General features: G+C 33.6%; 1 protein-coding gene across 1 annotated transcript; it reads left to right on the top strand.

Moving 5' to 3' along the window:
• Positions 1-1,318: 1,318 nt before the first annotated feature.
• LOC129222271 (5-aminolevulinate synthase, non-specific, mitochondrial-like) lies at positions 1,319-23,303 on the top strand. The gene is made up of 11 exons (XM_054856751.1): positions 1,319-1,498; positions 3,461-3,628; positions 5,079-5,192; positions 6,105-6,315; positions 14,887-15,071; positions 15,989-16,168; positions 17,261-17,425; positions 19,635-19,774; positions 20,552-20,680; positions 21,741-21,965; positions 22,994-23,303. The coding sequence occupies exons 1-11, from the start codon at positions 1,459-1,461 to the stop codon at positions 23,096-23,098; spliced, it is 1,662 nt and encodes a 553-aa protein (XP_054712726.1). The 5' UTR covers positions 1,319-1,458; the 3' UTR covers positions 23,099-23,303.
• The last annotated feature ends 743 nt before the right edge of the window (positions 23,304-24,046 follow it).

The raw sequence follows: 24,046 nt of genomic DNA, 5'->3' as shown, positions 1-24,046 counted from the left end.
AAATTTTCACAAAAATTGAATTTGAACAACTCCAAGAAGGAAATAGAGCTCAAATAAAGTCTTTTTAGTTTTGCAACTTGCTACCACTGCAGTTTTGAAGCACTGCACACAATATTTTAAGTTAATTATTCTGTTTGAAGTGTAATATATTTAAAAAAGGAGAATTTACACTCATCACAATTTTGATGTCTACTAAAATACTTAATGACACAATGCACATTACTAGACAGTTTTTTTGTTAGGAAGGGGAGATCAGTAATTAAATACTGTTCTTCTAAAATTAAAATTCAAAGGGTTTTGAAATGCTTAGAATTTTTTTTTATTTTTTACTCTTATAGATAGTTAAAATTATGGCCTGAAAAGTGTTGAAAAACACCCAAAGACAATAAGTTTCAGCATTAGCTAAATGTCCCTATGGAGTGTGGAATGTGTGTGGGAGGGGGTGAGCTAACCCTATTCTGAAGACAAGTGCATTTTCAGGATAAAAGCATATTTAATACTAAAGTCAGTGGTGACGGCGATCAAGGGGGAGGGGGGGGGGGTCATGGTGCACTAGACGTTGAATTTTTGCAAGGTGTTTTAAGTGTTATTTCTTCTCTTAATTTTTTTTTGGGGAGGGGGTTGGGGGGAGGGGCCCCCTGCCCTTTTTTTTTCTGGAGTGAACACTATAGTAACAATAGTTCAGATCAGACCTGTTCAACGATTTCATTCTGTCAACGATTTCAGTAATCTTCTCAATTGATTAATTCTGTACCTCAGAGCCAGATTAGTGGAAGTCAAATAATCGCTACTTTACAGGAGAGTGGGAAAACGGTCGCTTGGTGCATACAATGGATTGGACTCGCGGTCTAGGAAGATTGGGCGCCGACTACATTGGGCGCCGGGCATATTGGGCGCCATGAACATTGGGCTCCGCGAAGGTTGGGCGCCGTCGATTTGACGCACAGTTTTTGGGCACTGAAAATGTTGAACAGCGCCCAAAACCTGGGCGCCCAATATTCCCGTCTCCCAATGTTCCCTCTCGCCCAATCTGCGGTGCCCAATCTTCCCATTTCGAGGACTCACGCTCTTTTAACTCTAATAAATTATTACGAAGAATTTTTTTTTTTTTTTTTTTTTCAGGATTATGCTCACAGCCCAACCCGTTGACCAACCGATTAATGCACTAATAAACGGAAAATCTCAAATTTTGATCTTACATCCGTACGGTTAATCAGTTATTCTATTCGAACATACCCTAAAAGATGAAGTTGGCGCCGGTAATAAGCATAATAACTGTAGCTGTAATGTTCATCTTGCTATCGTAAACAAAAACAAACATTACCGATTTCTGTTTGACCTTTTCATACATAATTATTTCAAAGCACCACGTAACCTCGGACAACAGTTGCATCATTCAGTGTTTAGTTTGATCTGAATTTAATTTGGATTCTTTAAGTTTTAGAGTTTGACTACATAATGGCTAATCCATCAGTTCTTTCGAATGGTTTATATTCTGGTACGTTTTGCCCCAGGCGAAATTAATTGCATTAAATTTATTTATACCTCACTGTTCTCAATATAATTTGTAAAGTTTTGATGAGAATCTTTTTAAATTATTTGTTAATAATTTTCGTTTCACTTGCAGTCTTTGCAAATTCGTCATATTTTAAGTAACATATGTTTTATTACATTACGTAACTACTTGAATGCAGTGCCGTACTGAGCACTATTGGTACATATTCGGCCATATTTTGTCTATGTACGCAGCTAGTAAATACCGAAAAATTGGGGGGAAACCGAAAATTTGTAACTGTTTTTAATAGAAACAGATATTCAAGTTGCTATGTACAATCATTTACTACTAATACCTTTATGGAGATTTTTAAAATGAATGAAAAGATACTTTTTTTTGCTCTATGAAATGGGAGAAAGATGAAGATCTAGATATTTTAGAAGTAAAAAAATATCTTTGTGCAGAAGATTAAAATCAACAATGTTTTATCGCATAAAACTTACTGCAAGTTTTGTGTAGGAAAACGTTGTTGTTTTGAAACCTAATCAAAACCTTTATATTTCAATTTCAATTTTGATTTTTTTTTTTTTTTTTTTTTTTGAAATTCAACAGGAAATTTGATAAAGTTAGAAAATGTGCTACTGCAGACATAATGTTTGTGTTTAAAAAAAATAATTTAATTTAATATATTTATGAGTGGCAAATTTTCATTGTGTCATTAAGAAAGTGAAAAAATATTGGAACATTAGTTTTAAATCTTTCTTGATTTGTTTGCACTTTTTTTTCGTATATTTAAAATTTTGACTTAAAATCTTAAAAAGGTTCATAATTAAGTGTCAAAATGCATTTGGTTTAAAAAATAACAAATGATTTTATGATCAATATTCATATTACTTTTCCAATAAGTGGGAGATTCTTCATATTTGTGTCAATGTTTCTTTTTTAAAACATGATTGGTACTTGGCTACATGGTCAACCTACTACTTAGTGTGGCACAATTTGGAAGTAATACATAACAAATGTATGGGAATTGTATATTACATATATATGAACATGGGCATAGCCAGAGAGGACCTCGGACTCCCACGCTCCTTTCAAATGTCATCAAAGATAATTTAAAATGGAAATTTTAGGACTTCAACAATTTGAAAAAATTTCAGGGGGAGAGCCACGTAGAAGCTTTTTATGCCCTCATCTGACCAAAAATAGCATAAAATGTTTTTAACGGGTAGAGAGAGTTATAATTTCAAACAATTTTCGAGGTCCACATTAAGGGGGGGGGGGGCAATTAAAAACCACTATTTTGTTGTGCTTATTCTTGCCCCTCGCTAACAGGAATCCCAGCTATGCCCATGTATATGAAATTATTGCATATTTAAATTAATATTTATGAATAACCCTATTAAAATGTGATTAAAAACTTATTGTAGATTAAAAACTGCTTTGGAAGCTATTTCAATAATGCAGATGATGCAGCAGAGATGAAATTAAGTTACACTGAATCTTGAGCACGATTTCCAAATATGTAAAACTTATTTCTCTTTAAATAAATCTGATTAAATTTGATTAAAGCTTGAAAAACTATTTTGTTAATTTTTTAAGTCCTTTCATTGCAAAATAAATAACAAAAAAAAAAAAAAAAAAAATTTAAACAAAGGAATTTTGGGATATTTTAAACTGCTATAATCAGATACTTTTCTATGTTTAATAATTCCATGACTTTAATGACAATATTAATTAAAGAATGGTTTCATCATGTGGAAAGTAGATGTTTGTTAAATGCAGTTCCACCATTTCAGGTTGAAAACAAAAATAAATAAATAAACTTTAATTTCTTATTTTTAAACTTTAATTAGACTTATAACTTTATTCAGAAATCTTGTAATATTTTCCTAAATTAGTCTCTATTGAATCAATTACCTACATTTTTATGTTTCAGTCAAATTATTTCAAAACATTTTGCAGGTGGAGTAAGACAAATCGGTCAAATTTCCGTACGCAAATGTCCATTCATTTCTGGATTAAACCCTGTGTTTTTGAAAAACTATGGGTCTTCAGTTCTGAAAATGTACATGGATCAATGTCCATTCATGCGACAATTCTCATCTTCACTGAAAAATTCAGAAAATCCAGGTAAATATGAATTTTTGTGAAATTTCAATTTTATTGGTTCTGTCTGTATGATGTTTCTGCTGCTACCATTTAATGTTCATTCATTTCTTTTAAAGAACAAGTTTGCAGAAACAAATCAGAAGTGAATGAAATGTTCTGTAGATAATTTCCATGAGATGCTTTAAATTGGCTGAGCCCACTGAGATATTTTAAAATAATGTATTCAACAGGGTTATATTAACTAATAAGCAAAATGAGCATATGCTTGCTTAGAGCACCAATCTTTTCTTCCAGTTCTTTTCTTTGTCTCTCTCTCTCTTGAAAATTGTTTTACATGGGCTACAACATAAGAAGTTACCTTATAAACAAATTGATATTTGATGATGTTGCTGTATTTATATTATAAATGGTCCTTTTTTACTTCCTTTTTCAAAAAAGGAAGTATTGTATTCGCAAAAAAATCTTCCCTCAAAGTTCTACATTAATTTCCATTTTGCTCACCCCCGAATTAATGTTGAGTTTTTTTTTCCAACCCAACCACACGTGGATAAGTGCCTAAAAATGTATAGACACCCAAAATACCCATCTTGACATTCCCCGAGTTAATTACAACGACTTTTCTCATGATGTACGTATGTGTGTATGTGTGGATGTGCGTATTTGCTTATGTATGTCGTATAACTCAAAAACAGTATGTCGTAGAAAGTTAAAATTTGGTACGTAGACTCCTAGTGGGGTCTAGTTATGCACCTCCCTTTTTGGTTGCATTCGTTTGTTCCAAAGTAGGTAATTCACACGTTTTTTGGGGGGAAATCATTGGTAATTTTGATGCAAACTCAAGTGGTGTTATAATTTGGCGGACTCATGGCAATATATTGTCAGTCTTTTGGTTGCCTAGTTTTGTCGCCAGCTTGGCAACAAATTTGGCTATTTTTTTTTATTTTTTTTAAAATCTGGTTTCAAATTGGCCACTGTTGGTGATAGTTAGAGAGCTAACTATTGAATCACGTTAAAGTTTCCAATAATGGAGAAAAAACATTAAATTGGTGTAAAGTCATGTGATGCAGACATCAGCTCGTTTTTGTTACATCATTTAACACATTTTTAATCTTGAGGATTATTTTTAATTTTATTAAGTGTCACTATTGTTGGACCAAAATTACATAAGAACCTTGTTTATTGATTATCATTAGATTATTTTTTCTTTTCATTGGATTTTAAACAAGGCCAATTAAAATGAAAAATAATCCACTAAATAATTAAATTAAGCTATCAAAACTAAAATAATGTGTCATTCATAAGCCAGCTGTGAAAAAAAAAAACATAAAAAAATCCCATTTAAATGAAAACAACTTTAATTGTTCTTAATAAAAGGAAAAATCATAAAGAAATAGTAAATATGGAAATCGTACTGATTCTAGTATTAATTAGCTACTTCTATTGAATCTAATTGCATTGATTCTTGTTATAGATAAAGTTCCAGTTAATAAATGTCCATTCCTCAAGGAAGTAAAACCAACTGTGAAAGCTGCAAGTGCAGAAATGGAGCATGATGTCATAGATTTAACTGCAAAAGAAAATATAGGTGAACTTTTGTTTACTTGATTTGATGAAGTTTTGTTTAATTTATATATTTGATGATATATTTAACTCAAATATGTTTACCTGAAATCTACATAATGCTTTGATATAAACCAGTATTTCTTAGCATTTTTAAGCCCATTTCCTCTCTGTAAAAATTGACTGACTCCTATCGTCCCCCTGCTCTTTTACTTAATTAAATTTGAAGTAAAATGTACATGATAAAGCAGTTTCATCCACTTATTCTTAAACTAAAAATAAATAAATAAATAAAAGTATGTTTTTACTTTTATTTTCTCTCTTTCTTTTCCAAAACAAACTGATAGGTGTTTGAAAGAAAATACTGAATTAAGATCATTGACATATACTTTTCGAAAACAGAGGTACATTTTTTATGATTTTTCAAAAAATTAGAATATGGTGGAATTAACAGCACCGGCACTTTTAAATTAAAAAAAAAAAGAAAGAAAATTTCTTAAATTCATAAATTTGACAATAGATGATGAAATCCCTCCTTAAGTTCAACCAAGGTGTGAGAAGGAAGGTCCTGAACTTTTACTTGTTTCCTTTTTAGCTTGTGATTCCTTATTGACTCTTCGCAATCGGTCTTGTATAGGTTTTCAATTCCAATATTCATTGACTGTTTAGTATTATTCTTTTGTCTTTTAAATACCATTGCCGCCCTATTGCCCCTTTGTGGTCAGTCACCCTTAAGTTGGGAACCACTGATGTAAACAATGATGCTTACAGTCAAATTGAAACTGAAATTGAATTTTCATCTTAAAGATATTTTTTTTATTTAAATATTATTTTATTATTTTTTAAATTTTTGTTCACCTTATCTCAAATCTCATATTTGTACAAATCTCCCTAAATGATTTTAATGAATATTTAAGACCATATAAAAATTTTACAGAGGGTCAATTTCAGTATGAAGATTTCTTCATTCAGCAGATTGCAAAGAAGAAACAAAACCACTCATATAGGATATTTAAGAAAGTTAATCGAATGGCTGACAATTTCCCCTGCGCTAAGGAATACACAGATGAAGGAAAGAAAATTGTTGTATGGTGCAGTAATGATTATTTAGGAATGAGCAGTCATCCAGTGGTTCGAGATGCAGTTATGTAAGTGTTTTATACTGAATATATTTTATCATTTTATGTGCAATTCACGTCATTGATAGTCTTCTTTCTTCTTCACCGTGTGTGCATGTGTTTGGTAGCATTAAGAAAAACTGAGACCTTTTTGATTAGTTAAAATGCCACAGGCTTGATTTATTTTCCTATCTTTATTTCCATGTTTTGAAATGTAGTTTTTCAAATAGGAGAAAAAAAGGTATTTATAATGTGATTCTTTAAATTTTTTTTTTAACTTCTGTACAGTTTCAAACCTAACCCAAAAAACTTATTCTTAAATTTGAAATTAATTTCTCACTTTTTCTTTCTTTCTTCCTTCTTTCGCAACCTGTTTAATTTGTTGCTCCGTTTATGCAAGTTTTTTGTTCAATAAGCATGTGTCTTGCATAATACAGCATAATATTGTGAAGTATAAGAGTAGTTTGTAAAGCAGCTTATGTATCTATTTGTGTAATGAATTTCAAAGAAAGCTTTAGAAAAATAAAACTAAAACACAGAAGTAAAAATCTTCACAAAATAACTAAAACTTAGAGTTAATAATCTTATAATGCAGAGATAGTTATTTTTGTTGTTGAACCATGTGCCCATTTTAACTAAAAAACTAAGATTCAGTTGCAATTAACTTTAAATATTACATGTACACAAAATAGTCCAATTGAAAATTGAACAGCTCCAAAAACATTTCTGTGACACAGAAGATTTTTTATGAAAGTAACTAGAGGGCTTCACCCCCTGTTTGCTTTGCTCGCCAACCCTGGTTCACTGCCTGCAGCTACATGTTCAGTTTCGAACAAATATTTTCATTGGATTTTTTTTTTTACGCAATCCCTATCCACCTCATAAAAACAGGTTTGGTTGTATCAGTCAATACATATCATGATATAGATCATGATACATATCCAATATTTATTTTGAGAATATCATGATATTTTGATATTTTCGATATTTTTTTTTTCAAATACGGTATTTTCAGTATAAAAATTATATTAACCTTAGTAATATATTTTTTTTATTATTAAAAAGAACTAAAAAGTTTTTCACTATATTTTTATGATGTATTATTAATCCAATTTCTGATGTATTAATACAGCAAAGTAATATTTTTTTCTTTTTTATTTTATATACATTTTTATTATTAGTAATGAAGCAATTTTAAATCATATTAAAATTGCCTAATTAAATATTAAATGTTGGACAGAAAAAAAGAAAATGTCTCATGAATGTGCATCAACTAATGCATATTTTTTTAATTTTTTCTTATGAATCATATAACTGTGTAAAAGTAGCTAACAGAAGAAAAATGAGTAAAACAGAGTGCTAAATTAACTTCATTAAAATTGTCAAAAATGTAAATGAAATACATATATGAGAGAAACCTTAATTTTAAGTCTACATAATGTTATAATAATGTTAGTAAATAAAGTGAATTGAGGACACAGTAGCTGTTTTGAAGACATTAGTTTGTGCTGATTAAAAATACCGGATATATATCAAAATATCACATTTTCGAACCCGGGGGGGGGGGCAGAATGACTTCCCCCAAATGTCTTTTATTCAATGGTTTCAGTATTGACCTGGTAGATATTGACAGTCTAGGAGAGATAGGGTTGCTGACAAACACACACACACACTGACAGACAAACATGCACAGATTTTAATTATAGTGAGTAGATATTTAATTATATTAACGGATCCGGTGAGACTTCCAACTTTCTTGAAAGGACGACACAGTTCTTGATTAAGAATACAGAAAATTTATTTACACTATGTACAAGGAAGATCGTCAATACCTGCTAAATTAATCATCAGCAATTAAGCAAATATCACACAAACCGTAAACTCAACGGTTACACACGTATTTACTTCCAAATATGAAAAACAACACAGCAAAAAGCCTCGCAATAAACAGAGCAAATACGCTCTCAGTTCGAATTCTCAATCGAAACTGAACTTTTTATCACGCGGGACGCTTTTATAAACATCGAAAAGTTTCCACAACATTCTTACTGCTTCTCGAAATGCGTAGACCGTTAACAAATTTTATCAATGAAAAAAAAAGGAAATAGGGGAGTCGTATACTTCAGCCGAATGTAAAGGGGTTGTATATTCATTACAAGAAACTATTTACAGGTTACGTTACTACAATAATTACTACAGTGAAATCTCTTTAACGGACACTCCCGAATAACGGACACCTCTAATTAACGGACATTTTTGCAAGTCCCAGTCCCTCAATATAGGCCATTCCATGTAATTCACTCTGAATAACGGACACTCCGAATAACGGACAGTTATTTCACAAAAAATTTCCCTTGCGATCGTAGCACTTTCGGTTTTTTTTTCTTTTCACAGAATATCTTAGTAACTGCTTGCATTACAAAGCTTTTCTTCCTCCACAACTGATATCCCCCCCCCTCATTTCCTTATCACTGTTTCTTGGAATTAAAAGGGTGGTAATGGGCAGAGGCAGCGATTGGGGCTTAAAAGTTGGGGGCAGAAAAAAAAAATAACTAAAAGGCATGGTACTTTTTGCGGGCAGCAAAAAATGAAAAAGAAAATAAAAGTCATAATTTTGTAACGGCTAGTTTTGAGAGTATTGAAGCAGATAAGTGAAAACTGATGTCAGTCTAACAATTAACGTACGTTTTTCTTAAGATTTTAATGAAATTTGTACACAATAACTATTCAAAAGTTACGATGAAAAAGAGGAAATTGGGCGCGTTTTCTAACTGGGGCTCTCAGGAGATGCAATTGAGCAGACCGGCGCCGGTAGTAGTCGGCTTTATGGCGCCGTGGTTTCGTTGGGTTGTTTAATTTTTACACATGAAAAAGATTTGCCCATATTCAAGGTCATATTGCCAAATGTCAATCATGCATCATGCAATAGTGATACTCGAGATAAAATAAATAAATTAACCATAAAAAGTGTGTGTGGGGGGGGGGAGGGGGTCGCTCCGCCGAATCGCCGCCGTTGGTAATGCAAAAAAGAGATGTCAAACTGTTTTAACTGTTTACTTTAATTGATTAAATGCTTTTTAAGACAAGTGTGTTGCTGTCAGTATACCTTTATTAAGAAAAATCAGATTAATTACACTTGATGTAAAATGTAGTAAACCTTTCGCAATTGTTTCGATTGTGTTCTAAAAAGGGAACAACAGTCCATTTTGAAAAAGGTGAATTAAGTAGTTCCTCCTAATAGCGGACACCTCCCAATAACGGACAAAACTTCTGGTCCCTTGACTGTCCGCTATTGGGAGGTTTCACTGTATTTACAGAATTCGTAACATTGCTCCCTTCCTAAGGACTGCACGTCCCGGGCAGTACAATCCCCAGAAAGGATGCCAAACTTCTATCACAAGTTCACAAATACACACATTAAATAATAACCAATAATGCATAGGAAACACAATAATGACAAGAAATATTACTAATCATTAACAGCAAAAAAATTATCTACAACTTTTATGTTATCAACCATGGTTGTTTACGTAATACTCATGAACTATGGCCATAGTATGGGGCTAACCGATCACCCTAGGTTTTGCATTAGGTGATTTTTGGATCCTCACTACGACGTCATTCAGTTGGTTAAGGACTTTGTAGGGTCCATCCCAATGCGACTGCAATTTGGGGGAAAGACCTTTCCGTCAGATGGGATTCCATAACCAAACCTTGTCGCCTTCGTTGAATTCATGTCCAGTAGACCTTGTGTCGTATCGGGTCTTCATCTTCTCCGCCGCGATGTTGATTCACTCTCGTGCAAAGTTATGAACGTCTTCCAACTGGGCCTGGAGATCCTGGATGTACTCCTCAGGCGATGAAGGCACATCCGGAGGACGACCGAAGACGAGATCACAAGGTAGCGGAAGCTCTCGTCCGAAGAGCATCTGAGAAGGGTGGCAAATCCGGTAGTCTCGTGGACAGCACTGCGGTAGGCCAGCAGGAACAAAGGTAGCTTCTTGTCCCAATCCTATTGATTTCTGGATACCATAAGCAAGAGATTATTCAGGATTGTGCGGTTAAATCTCTCCACCATGCCGTCCGATTGTGGGTGTAGTGGTGGTGTTCTAGTTTTCTCAATTTCAAAAATTTGACATAGTCCCTTAAACACAGCAGATATGAAATTCCTCCCTTGATCGGAATGAATCTGCAAAGGTGTTCCATATCTCGAGATCCAATGTTGGACTAGAGTCTCTGCTACGGTGGTAGCTTCTTGATATGGAATGGGATACGCTTCGGGCCATTTGGTGAAATAGTCGATGGAAACAAGAATGTATTTGTTCCCATCAGCAGTTCTTGGTAGAGGACCCAGGATGTCAATCCCAATTCTTTCGAAAGGAGCTCCAACGTTGTACAGATGTAGCTTCCCTTTGCTTCTTTTCTTCGGTCCTTTACGAGCAGCACAGGCGTCACAAGAATGGCACCACTTCTCCACGTCATCCTTCGCCTTACTCCAGAAGAAGCGCTCCCGAACTTTATTGAGGGTTTTCAAGACACCAAAATGTCCTCCAGTCGCACTACTATGTATTTCTTTCAGAACATCTGAAATCCTTGATCGGGGAAGTAGTAACTGCCACCTACATGTTTTGCCGTCATCAGATTCCCATTTTCGGTACAGTACGCCGTTCCGTAAATAGAGTGAGTTCCATAAAGCCCAGTATCTTTTTGTTGCGGGGCTGAAGATGGAAACGTCCTGCCAGCTAGGGCGCCGACTGTCACTTTCCATGAACTCCAAAATTGGTTTTATGTCGGGGTCTTCAAGTTGATCTTTTCGAACTTGGTCTTCACTCCATGGATCAGGTTCTAATGATGTTGAAGTCACTGTCACCTGATAGGCAGTAGGGCTAGTCGTTCCATACTGTTTCTCGATTCGGGAACAATAATTTCAGTTCTCAGGACAGGGTCTCCTTGATAAAGCGTCTGCATTACCATGAGACAACCCTTTTCGGTGCTTGATCTCCATGTCATATTTTTGGAGCCGCTGTATCCACTTGGCTATCTGGCCTTCTGGTCTTGAAGTTCAAAAGCCAAGTTAACGAGGCATGATCTGTCCGAAGCAGAAATTTTCGGCCGTAGAGGTAATGATGGAAGTGTTCTACGGCTTTCACTATGGCCAGTAACTCCTTTCTGGTGACGCAGTAATTTCGCTCCGACTTTGATAAGCATTTGCTCCAGTAAGCAATGACATGTTCATTGCCGTCAATTTCTTGGGATAAAACAGCTCCGATGCCCTCGTTGCTCGCATCAGTGTCCAGGATGAAGGATTTTTCAGGCTGAGAATAGGCGAGGATAGGCGTTGATGTTAAAGCCTCCTTCAGTCGTAGAAATGCATCTTTGCGTTCTTTGAACCATTCAAACTTTTGCTTGCTCTCCGTCAGCTTATGCAAAGGTCGTGCAATGTTGGAAAAACCCTTTACAAACTTCCTGTAGTACGTGCAGAGCCCCAGGAAACTTCGCAGCTGATGGATGTTTTCGGGACGACTCCAACTCTTGACCGCAGATACCTTTTCTGGATCGGTTTGTACACCTTCAGAAGAGATGATGTGACCAAGGTAGTTCACTTCCCGGCGGAACAAATTACATTTGGACGGGCTTAACTTTCAGGGCCCAATACAGGCTGATTTTGCTACCATTTTTCGGAACCTTCACAAAAATCTTGTTTTGAAATCGGTACTTTCACAAAAATCAAGTAATAAAATCAGTAACTTCACAAAAACATCGAAAATTTCACAAAAATTCGCATTTTAAAATATAAAATTTGTTTCTCTGTTTAAAACGAAATATACTCATAAAATAAAATTATAAGCAGGTTTATATGAACAATCGCTTAAATAGAAACCTTTTTGTAGTATTTTAACTAATTTTTAGCTGTTTCTCACCAAAGTGTGTTTATGCAATATTATCGCAATCTTTAAACATCTGTTTTGAGGAACCATTTTTCTCATAATTTCCTGTATTATACACAATACATAGAACAATAAGCTGAAATTACAATGGTATTTTTCGTACTTCTTAGGTTTTTAGCTCCCCCCTCCCCCCCCCCCAAAAAAAGAAAAACGAAACCGTTTAAAAGTAATACTAGATGTAATTTACACTTTTCGAACTAAAATTTCACTTGTTCCCCTACTTCTTTTACAAAAATTAGGATGCCTCTAAAAATTCACAAAAATAATGCCGATTAAAAAAAAATTTCACAAAAAGAGAATGATGCAATACTTTTACAAAAATAGGTAGCGAGAAAAAAATCCTGGATTGGCCACTGACTTTAGTTTGGCTTCCTTAAGCTTTTGCAGCACCTTCCTAAGATTTGCCAGATGTTCTTCGAAACTGCGTCCCACGATGATGATATCGTCTAAGTATACCAGACAGGATTCGTAGGAAAGTCCTCTTAACACTGTCTCCATAAGACGCTCGAACGTAGCTGGTGCATTGCAGAGGCCGAAGGGCATCACTTTAAACTGCCATAAGTCTTGTCCAGTTGTAAACGCTGTCTTCTCTCGGTCATCAGGGTGTATCTCAACCTGCCAGTAGCCTCTCTTCAAGTCCAGGGTTGAAAACCACTTGTGTCCAAGAGTGTCCAAGGTGTCGTCTATCCGTGGAAGAGGGTAACTGTCTTTCTTGGTGATTTCATTCAGCCGTCGGTAATCGACACAAAATCTGGTGGAGCCATCTTTCTTTCGGACTAAGACGATGGGAGAAGCCCAAGGACTGGATGAGGGTTCGATTACATCATTATTAATTTTCCCTCCTTCATCTCTTTCAGGAGGGTCTCAACTTCTTCCTTCTTGGCGAATGGTAGTCGTCTTGGATGCTGTTTAATAGGGGGGTGTTCTCCAGTGTAAATCCTATGCTGCGTTAAATTCGTACGGCCAACATCCTCCGATGCTGATGAAAACAGATGCTTGAAGTCATACACCAATTGTTCCGCAGCAGTTCAACTGAAGTCGGCTGAAATCTTTCTGGCACTTTTCACCGAAGCGAAGCTCCAATGCAGATGTGAGGGCGGTGAAATCCAGGCACTGGCCATCCGGAAGGGTCTGGAGAATGTCCGCTGCGTCACCTCTCAGGGATGCTGCAAGATGACAGGCCTTGGTAGCAGAGTCCCATCCGTTCGCTTCCGCCACTATCATGAATTGAGTTTTGTAAACCTGCCACGAAGTTTTCCCATCAAATGTGGCAAGTTTAATGGACGGTCGAGCAACCGATGTGGGAGTGGCAAACTGTACAGAGCTGCTTTCCGCGGTCGCCAATCTCCTTTCCACGTTCTTAATTATTTCTTCCTCAAATGAAGTCAATTTATTGTCTTCTTCTTCCAACTTATTTTCCACATTAGCGATGCGCTCTTCCACAGTATCAAATTTTTCTTCCAGAGCATCAACTTTATCTCCCATGGCGGTTAGTTGATTCTCCATCATGGTTTTCATCGATGTTAGGTCACTTTTCATTTCATCTTGACTTGTAGTAATTTTAGCAGTTAAATCAATATTTAACAGTTCTTGGTTAGCCGCTAATTCATTTTTCAAGTGTTCTTGATTAGCCACCAATTCATTTTTCAATTGTTCTTGATTAGCCGCAATGTCATTTTTTAATTGTTCTTGATTTGCAGTAAAACTTGCAGTCAAATCACTTTTTAATTGGTCTTGATTAGCCGCCATATCATTTTTCAATTGTTCTTGATTAGCTGCCATATCACTCTTCACAGAGGTGATTGCATCAAGAAGTTGTTTTAATTGTTCATCCATTGCGCGAGTAATCACCATAAAAATAAAGTCCAAATTTAAAAAGTCTTAATGAAAAAAAATGTCCAAAGTCACACTTACTCCAAGAAAGTCCTAAAGTAGCCCCACGTTGGGCGCCAAATTGTTACGGATCCGGTGAGACTTCCAACTTTCTAGAAAGGATGACACAGTTCTTGATTAAGAATACAGGAAATTTATTTACACTATGTGCAGGGAAGATCGTCAACAACTGCTAAATTAATCATCAGCAATTAAGCAAATATCACACAAACCGTAAACTCAACGGTTACACACGTATTTACTTCCAAATACGAAAAACAACACAGCAAAAAGCCTCGCAATAAACAGAGCAAATACGCTCTCAGTTCGAATTCTCAATCGAAACTGAACTTTTTATCACGTGGGACGCTTTTATAAACATCGAAAACTTTCCACAACATTCTTACTGCTTCTCGAAATGCGTAGACCGTTATCAAATTTTATCAATGAAAAAAAAGGAAATAGGGGGATCGTATACTTCAGCCGAATGTAAAGGGGTTGTGTATTCATTACAAGAAACTATTTACAGGTTACGTTACTACAATAATTACTATTTACAGAATTTGTAACAATAGATTTATTGGAAAAGTTTACCATTACTTCCACTTTCATTTGTATGAATTTAAAAAAAGTTTTCAAGTGAATAATATGTTAATACTATTTATCTATCAAATATTACTCATTTGTACTCAAAGTTATGAATGTTAGAATTATTTGAATGAAACTTTTGTGTAAGACAGTAATAATTAAATGCATATGAATCTGCAAAAATTTCTTTCAGTGATGCAGTTGAGAAACATGGTGCAGGTGCAGGAGGCACGCGAAATATTTCTGGTAATTCTACATATCACGAAGAGTTGGAAAAAGAATTAGCTGTCTTACATCAAAAGAAATCAGCTCTACTCTTTACTTCATGTTACGTTGCTAATGATTCAACATTGTATACTTTAGCACGACATTTACCTGGTAAATAAATATTTAAATCCAAATGTATAAAATAATTTTGAAACTATAAATTTGACATTTTAAATTGACGTTGATTAGTATAAGTTAATGGGTTCTTCACTCATTCCTTAAAGTGTATAATGTTGCTTATGTAATATATGTTGCTTATGTAATATAAATGTTTTAATCATGTATAAACTTATTTTTTAATTTTTAATCTTTGTCAGCTTTTTTGCTATTTTTATTTGTTTTTTTATGATGCCTTAGTTTGTAATTGATGCAATTTTATTTGCATAGCTTTTTATGTACTTAGCATCTAGAGTCCAATCACTGATTGTATGGAAATGGTAAATGTCCACTTAAAACCAGTCTACCTGAATGAGGGGGAAAAGTAAAAATTTTTAATGAGACTGCTTAATTTAGGGGCTAACATACATATGCAAAAACTGACATCCCGAAAAACTAATAGATGAGTCCATTTCCGTCTGTAAACTGGATGTTGGATTTTCCATACAATCCGTGGTCAGACTACCTCTTGATTTTTCATTATTTATCATTGAAACCACTCTTATTAGTAATAATCAATATCATTTTTAGCAGCATTTATACATGAATCTAATTTCATGTAATTCATTTGTTGCACTTCAATGGTTACAACTATGAAAATATGCCTTGTTTTCTGTGTTTCTTCCCTTTATGTTCTGTACTTAATTTTAAAAACTGAATTTAAGAAAAGCTGGGCATGAACTGAAGTTTTTCCCTTTAAAAAACTTTGCCTTTGAAGAAATAGTCTCTTACATAACAGTTTGAATTGTTAATGGCTGACATGTGTTTATCATGTTTTTAACATTTTCTAAATGTTGGATATAAGTTTAAAAAATAATTTTTTTTCAAAGCATTTATAAAGCTTGTTTTGTAAAATGTGACATAACTTTCAGGTTGCCAAATATTCTCTGATGCTGGAAATCATGCTTCTATGATACAAGGAATACGAAATAGCGGTGTGCCAAAACATATTTTTAAGCACAATGATCCAAAAAGTCTCGAAGAGAAATTGAAATCAGTTGATTCTTCACTTCCAAAAATAGTAGCTTTTGAAACGGTTCATTCTATGACTGGTAAGAGTAATAACTGTTTTATTTAAACTCTCATTTCAAAAGTATTTTCCTTTTTGCTTTCGTGTGTATAAAAAATATATATTTAAAAAAGTATTGGATGGATTTCAGACTATCAACTTCAGTTCCAATCTAATTTTAGTTTAAAGATTTTAAAAAGACAAAATTATCTTCAGTTATGGAAGCAGGGTCAAGGTAAAAGGAAACAAAGGGTGGAAATAAACTCTATTACTACACTTGTGGCAATTTCCTAAACTAAACTGTTGGTGAGGGAAAACTGGGTCACATATATAAGGCATTCTGAGAGCTCTGGGTATTTCCAAACATTTAGGAGTCATCATTATTTGAAGAAGATACTGGAAAAAGATGTTTTTTAAAGTTTAGTGATTGTACATTTCCTTCTACAACAGGTCTACGAATGCAAAGTGACTAACTTCAAATAGTTTTACTGTTGTGTTTAAGGTTACTAAAATATTTATTTATGAATTTTACCTTCCCTGATATTTTTGATAAGCAGTTTAGGTGTTTCCAATTACTGCATAAATGCTGTTATCGAGGGTCAATAGAAACAATAATACAAGTTTTTAATTCTTCATAATTCTTGGAAGATTAAACTTCAATATAAATTTCATTTTTATGAGTATTTTACTATGCAATATTATATTCAGTACACAGCTTGATTTTTTTGTGTGGTTTTTTAAATATTTTTTCAACTAGTGATTACATTTGGAGAATTCAGTCAGTCGCATGTGACTTGGGGGACACAGATTGTTCATATAGCACTTGTTAAACTTTTAAACTGATTGTGTATATTGTTTTTATGTACCTAAATAAACCTTATGCAGAAGTAAAGGGGGGTTTTCCATTAACCCCCTAGTGTTTGGGGTTGAAATTTTCAAACCCAGTTATTCCCGGAAAGTACAGTGTTCAACACAATGCACAAAATCGTATCTCCCAATTCATCCAAAAGAAGAGAAAGGATCTAAAGTTGAAAAATTCAAATTCTGTTTCGTTTTGCACCTACAGACCCTATACAAATTGTTTTAGAAAACATTGCATGATAAATATTAAATGTGTACTAACACATTTTCACAGGGGCTGTGTGTCCTTTAAATCAGTTGTGTGATATAGCACATAAGTATGGGGCCATAACATTTGTTGATGAAGTACATGCTGTTGGCTTATATGGAAGAAATGGAGCTGGAATTGGTGAAAGAGATGGAATACTGCACAAAATGGACATTATATCGGGGACTTTAGGTAATACTTTTAACTATACAGTTATTTGTTTTTTAAACAATGAACATTATTTTGATTTTTTTGTTGGTTTATGAATAGTATCCTCAATCAAAAATAAATTTTTTACTTAGAGTTTTTGTTTTAATTTAGCTATAATCCCCCGCCCTCCAGTTAAATGTTCATCCTATTGCAATTAACTCCAGTACAACCACTTTTATGGCTACTCACTGAGACCAAAGGCAATCCAGAAAATTGAAAATCCGGATTATCTAAGTGATATCGTAATAAACAAAACAAATCTTCACATAAGCAGTCTTTTTGTTTATTACTATAAAAAACAGTGTTTTGTAACAAAATTACATAAAACTATTTGCTTCAAATTTATAATTAATAGTTCAGCTGGGGTGGTATCAGAGTGACAATCCAGTTATGCCATGATATTAGTTAGGTGGCACATAAATTATACATTCTATGTAGGAACTGTACATTAGGGTGGTTCAAAAATAAATGTAAGAAAAAAAGTTTCTCCTAGATGCCGGGACACCTCTCAATATTTTTAGACTTGTGGACAGCAATATACTGGAAAAATTTTAGCTTCCTATTTCAACTGAAAGAGGGTGCTCAACTCCCTCCCCCAAACTTCATAAGTATGGGGAGGGGGGGGGGTTAAAAAGATATATTGAACTGAAAAAACAATGCAACATATTATAATATGCACTAGAAATATGCATATACATTTCAATAAAACAATTATTTACAAAAAAACAGCTGGGGAAATTAAATATTTCTCAATTTGTGACATTTTCTATGATACGGCTAATGTTAAATTAAGGGGTCATTGAGCACCGTCTTAAAATTTGAGTAAGAAGCTAAAACTTTTACAGCATAATACTATTAGTAAGTGTAAAAAAATAGGGGGTGTCCTGGACTCCCCCCATAGCTATAGTTTTTTTGAACCACCCTACTGTACATGTATTCAAAATAACAAGCAAAATCAAAAATTATTATCTATATGAACAAAAAAATAAAGTCTACAAATTCTTTCTAATGAGGCTACATTAGAGGCACAACCTTTTGCAGACCTAGTGTGATCAACTGATACAGCATCCATTCTTTCATGTAGCACCACTATCGGCAAATGCCACTACCTCGAGTATTTTGACGCCTAGTTCCCTCTAGACTGAGGCACCTGGGATCAATTCAATGCGAAACTGCACTAGTAATTCAATTTTTCCAAGAGCACTCCAAGCCAAATGATTACTCGAGGAAACTTTTACATGTGGCATAATCATACGCCATGGCTGCTGTCAATTTTCTGCATCTTGAAAATACACCGACTGGAGCCAGGATCCAACCTGCACCTTTTGGGTGTTAGAGACCAGTGTCTAACCACTACTCCGCCCTCTCGGCTAAGTGCAAATTCCATCTAAATTAATGAAGGTCTGATAAATAAGATCTCACTGCATGTGATTGTTTGAACTTACTGATTTGCAGTTCTAGGATTTGTCATGCAGTCATGACTTAGTCGCCAGAAGCATCATATATATCTAATATAGACCTAAGCTGGGGCAGATGCATATGTTGACGGAATCTGTTTGTTTAAGACATTAAAAGGGTCTCATGCTTATGAAACACATAAATTCATAACTAAACAGTTGTATCTCATTAAACTGCATCAGTGCCTTAATTACCACACTCCAGAAGATTTTAAACTTATTTTCCTCCAAAAAAAAAATAAGAGGCGTGAACAATACTAAAAAGTAATTCATTTCTTTCCACTTTGTCGTTGAGTTGTATTATTGTTGCTATTCCCGAGGAAAGTGCTGACTACTTTTACTTACTGTGTAAAATAATCAGAAGAAATGGGTTGACGGGCACCATATTAAACTTCATATATTTTTATTTTTGATTTAATAGAGTTTAAATTATTTTTATTGTATGGTAGCTATGCAATTTGTTAAAGTTTGAAAGAATGCTTATGCCAAGTTTGAAGTGTTTCAATTATACTTTTCATGTTTGTTCTGTATTTGTCCATTACAAAAAGTCAAAGCTGCAAAGCTATAATATCATTAGCTGTCCCTTGTTTCAGAATATGATTCTGAGTCATCCATTTTTGAAATTTCATTTTATTCTATAACATTGGAATTAAGTAAGTAAAGGTTACTACTTCATTGTTAAGTAAACAAAGTTAGAAAACCATTTTGTTAATTGTATCCAAAACAATTTCTAGGGAAAGCTTTTGGAAATATTGGTGGGTACATCGCTAGTACAGAAGCTATTGTTGACATGGTTCGTAGTTACGCTGCTGGGTTTATATTCACCACTTCTTTGCCAATTACAGTATTAAAGGGAGCACTGGCTTCAATCAAGGTAAAAATATTGTTGAATTGAAAATAACTGCTTCAGAAGTAGTAATAACTATTTATTCAGTTGCAGTCCTGTTCCAGTTGTTTACCTTATAGAATATTGAAATTACACCTTTATAAATATTTGAAGGGCTCGAGGCAGAAATGCGACAAGCCACAAGGAGTGAATTTTTGATCAAGAATTTTTGTTTCTCATAACAAAAATTGAAATAAACATGACAATGGATTATGTCATTTGGAGAAAAACATATTTGATTTTAGTACTACGGAATATAGAATGTATAATGCCTTTGAAAAATTCTACAAATATTTTTCATAAGTTGAAATTGACCTACTGAAAAATCCAATCATGGGGCAGATCATATTCTTGCCCCGAACCCTACAATTTTATTTAATTACAAGAGAAAAAGATCTGTCCTGATCCTTTTTTCTTGTGGTTACAATGTTTTGGCTTATCAAAGTTTTCAGTGCAAATTTGTTAATAAGTCGTCTATTAGGATACAACTAGTGAGAATTACTAAATCATAATAATATGGATGGAATTCATTTCATAAGAGTTTTTCTCTGCAATAGTCATTCAACTTTGTTTCTTTAAAAATACCAATAATTGTTGATGGTATACTACATTAAGTAAATCTGGAAGGAATTGCTTTTTAGCCTTTTTCATTTTTTTTCTTGAAGTATTGTAGAACTTGTTAGTGTATACTATGAATGTTTGTTTATAGCTATAGGATGTTCCAACTTACTGTACTGCATTTTTTAACTGATTTTTATTTTTCAGATTCTAAAAAGCGATGAAGGGAGAATGTTAAGAGAGAGACATCAGCACAATGTTCGTTATCTTCGAAATGCTCTTAAAGAAAGTGGAATACCTGTTGTTCATTGCCCTAGCCATATTATACCAGTTCATGTAAGTTAATGCCTTTTGTTTTTGAATTTAGTGCTACTGCATAAAGGGACATTTATTCAGAAATATTTTATGTCCTACAGCAGCTAATTTTAAAAACAGTTGGTTTATTCAAAAAAAAAAAAAAAAAAACATGGTTTATGTACTACAGTAAAACCTGTTAAGTTAACCACCTTTGTAAGTTGACCGCTATTTTCAGGCACATAATTAGATCTATATCATATAATTCAACCTCTGTAAGTTGACCACCTGCTTAAGTTGACCACTAAAGTAGTGCACCGCACTTACACAGGTTTTACTGTAATACAATTTGTTCCATAAATAAAAAAAACGAAAATAAAAACGCTTAAATGGAGTACATTTTTATGTGTTTAGTTCATTCACTCAATACATACTTTGATTATGATTATAAGATCTATAACGTAAACGTATGCAGTTGACTCTCAAGGAACCTCTAATTACATACACTCACAATTTTTCAAACAGCTTACCAGGCTTTGAAGCTCTGTTTTTGAAGTAATGTTTGCTCGATTTTGTGAAATCTTGATTTTATGAGCATCTTCGGTGATCCTCAAGGGTCTGTAAAATTGAGCATCAACTGTATATATTGATCTATAATTTGAATTTTGGATACTTCTAAACAGAACCTAAGATTTTGGCTTAAATTTGAAGATGAAATTTCCCTGGTAAAAACTTGTGTTTTTCTTGACATCAGCACATTTATTTGTATTTTTCTCAGTTTTCTAAAGCTCAAAGTGACAGAAGTGGGGACAAATTGGCATTACTGTAAAAAAAAAAAAAAAAAAAAAAAAAAAACAGCAATTTTTTTGGGTTTTTTTTAAAATTTATCATTATTTACTTATTTTATGTATTTATTTTCTGTTGTTGGTTAGAAGAGTCCTAAATGGTATCTTTTTTGTTCATGCATGTATGAGTACATGTAAATACTGTGTACTAAAAATGATATTCATCTGAATAAAGAATATTACTTGATATTTAATTTTGCTTGTTTGTGCTGATATATATCTATAGATGTTTAATATTTATATATTTCTTAATTTAGGTTGGAGATCCATGGTTTTCAACAAAAGTAAGTAATGAATTGTTAGAAAGACATGGTCATTATGTCCAAGCAATAAACCATCCAACAGTTCCAGTTGGTGAGGAAAAGCTGCGAATAGCTCCAACACCATTCCACACGGAGGAGTTAATGGATAAATTTGTTCATGACCTTGTTGAAACCTGGAAGCATGTGGGATTAGAATTGAATCATAATTTTTGTAGCCAGGTATGTTCTTCTGGCGTATTTCTGTTCTTGAAATGATTGTTTCATAAATTTCTGACTTAAGTAATTTTAAGTAAGAAGTTCTTCTATTTCATTGCTCTGAGATTTATAAACATGAAATACAAAACATGGTGTGGGGATAATTCAATAATTGGGAAATTAGCAGGGTCACGTGTTTGGCAATAATCTGGTAGTTTTGACCGCCCCAGTTTCTGCATAACCCATTTTTAGGCATTCAATTTTTATTTTTCATTAAAATTATCATTTTTTAGTGTAATATCTTTCATTATTTACAACGCCAAGACATCATAAATTACCGCTCAGGATTTTGTGCCAATAATTTGATGTCAATTCAAAAATATTGCAAATTTTCCTTATTGTTAAAATTTTTCCTGACTAGCCAAAATGATTTGATTATTGCAAAAAATGTGACCACTGTGCCAAATTCTCAACTATTAATCTATCCTCTGCATGAAAATTCTCTGGCTCTCCTATACTACCTGTTATCCTTAGAATAATAGCATGCATTTCTGTCCTCCATATATTTTAAGAAATAATGTGCATGTTATGTTGTTAACCTTTTTTAAAATTTTTTAAGAAATAATTATCCTCTTCAAAATAACCATCATCAAGTAACTTCGTTTTATAGAGTCACCCGTCTGGGGTAGGGGGATGACATTCTAGGTGAAATTGCAAGTTTTTGAAAAATATGAAGCTAAAATGCATTTTTAGACTACAAATTTGAAAATTTTCAGGGGGTCAAACCCCCGAACCCACCACTTTTATTTCATTTTTGTACATTAGCCCACTTAAAATTTTGTTCTATGACACAAATGTAGTTGTTTCTAAAAATTGCATGAATTTCATGTTTACATAAAATTTTGGTTTTCTTTTGCATCTGTGGGGGGGGGGGGGTTACCGCCCCAGGTGTCACCCATGCTAGGTACGCCACTGCAATATTTATATAAATCTCAATATTTATAGATAAAATGTTGTCAATAACGCTTTTTTTTTGTTTGTTTGTTTTATAGGAATGTGAGTATTGCAAAAAACCTCTTCATTTTGAACATTTAGAATCTAGGATCTTACCTTGCGGAGGGATTGGATGTTGTCCTCTAGTTGTTGACCGACAATAATAATAGTGTTATGTTTGGAAATTATATATATTAGTATGTATATGTTTGAAAAAAACTCATACACATAAGTATTTAATTTTAAATACATATTTTTAATACTAATTACTGTTATAAATGTACTATTTAAACTAAAATGTGAAATCATTCCCTTATTTTATATGAAAATTGTTAAAAGTAGAAATTTAATAATTTTATCTAAATGTTATTAAATTGACATCATTATAACTTTTAATAAAAAACTTTTTAATAACTTGTGGGTTTTTTATTTCAAACTGAAAACAAAATACATGTTTTTATCATCAATTAAAATTCTGAAAGAAGTAATGTGTAAATAATTGATGATGTTTATTGCTCTTCATTTCATGTGACAAAAAATCAGTACATTTATATGACTGCACATAGTCTGAGTTGTATGAAGTATTGAAAGAAATTTGCTCGCATTTAAATTTCAAACGCTTGATGAATCATCTTAAAAATCATAATTCCTAAAAGGACAAATCTGTTTTGGCGAAAGAGATTTATTTCTCAAAATTATTACATATTTCTGCAGATAACACAGCCATTTACTCATTGGGGAAAATCCTGAAGTTAAAGGTGTTGTTTTGGTCAAAAACAAGAACACAAAAAGAAAAAATGGTTTGGAGCTAAAATATTAAATTAATTATCTAAATGCAACAAGGTACTCAAAAGGAATTCTTCAAAACCCTCACATTTAAATCACAAAAATCCACCTAAGCTATGGTCTTTATTGGGTGTCGGATGGGTTAACCTAGAACGTCGCCCCACTTGATTCTTATAGGCCGTGACAATCGCTGAAACTCAGCGGAACAAAGAGGGCGCTAAAGGCAATCCCTCTTTTTCCATTCTTACAATCAAAATGTCCATTGATCGGTAGAAGATTGGGTTTAGCGCCTCTTGCGGTCAAAATGGGTGACACATGAAGTTTCG

Source organism: Uloborus diversus, chromosome 5, assembly GCF_026930045.1.
Source record: "Uloborus diversus isolate 005 chromosome 5, Udiv.v.3.1, whole genome shotgun sequence".
NCBI lineage: Eukaryota > Metazoa > Arthropoda > Arachnida > Araneae > Uloboridae > Uloborus > Uloborus diversus.
Note: the sequence above shows the minus strand (reverse complement) of the source record. Positions and strands in the feature narration are given on the sequence as shown.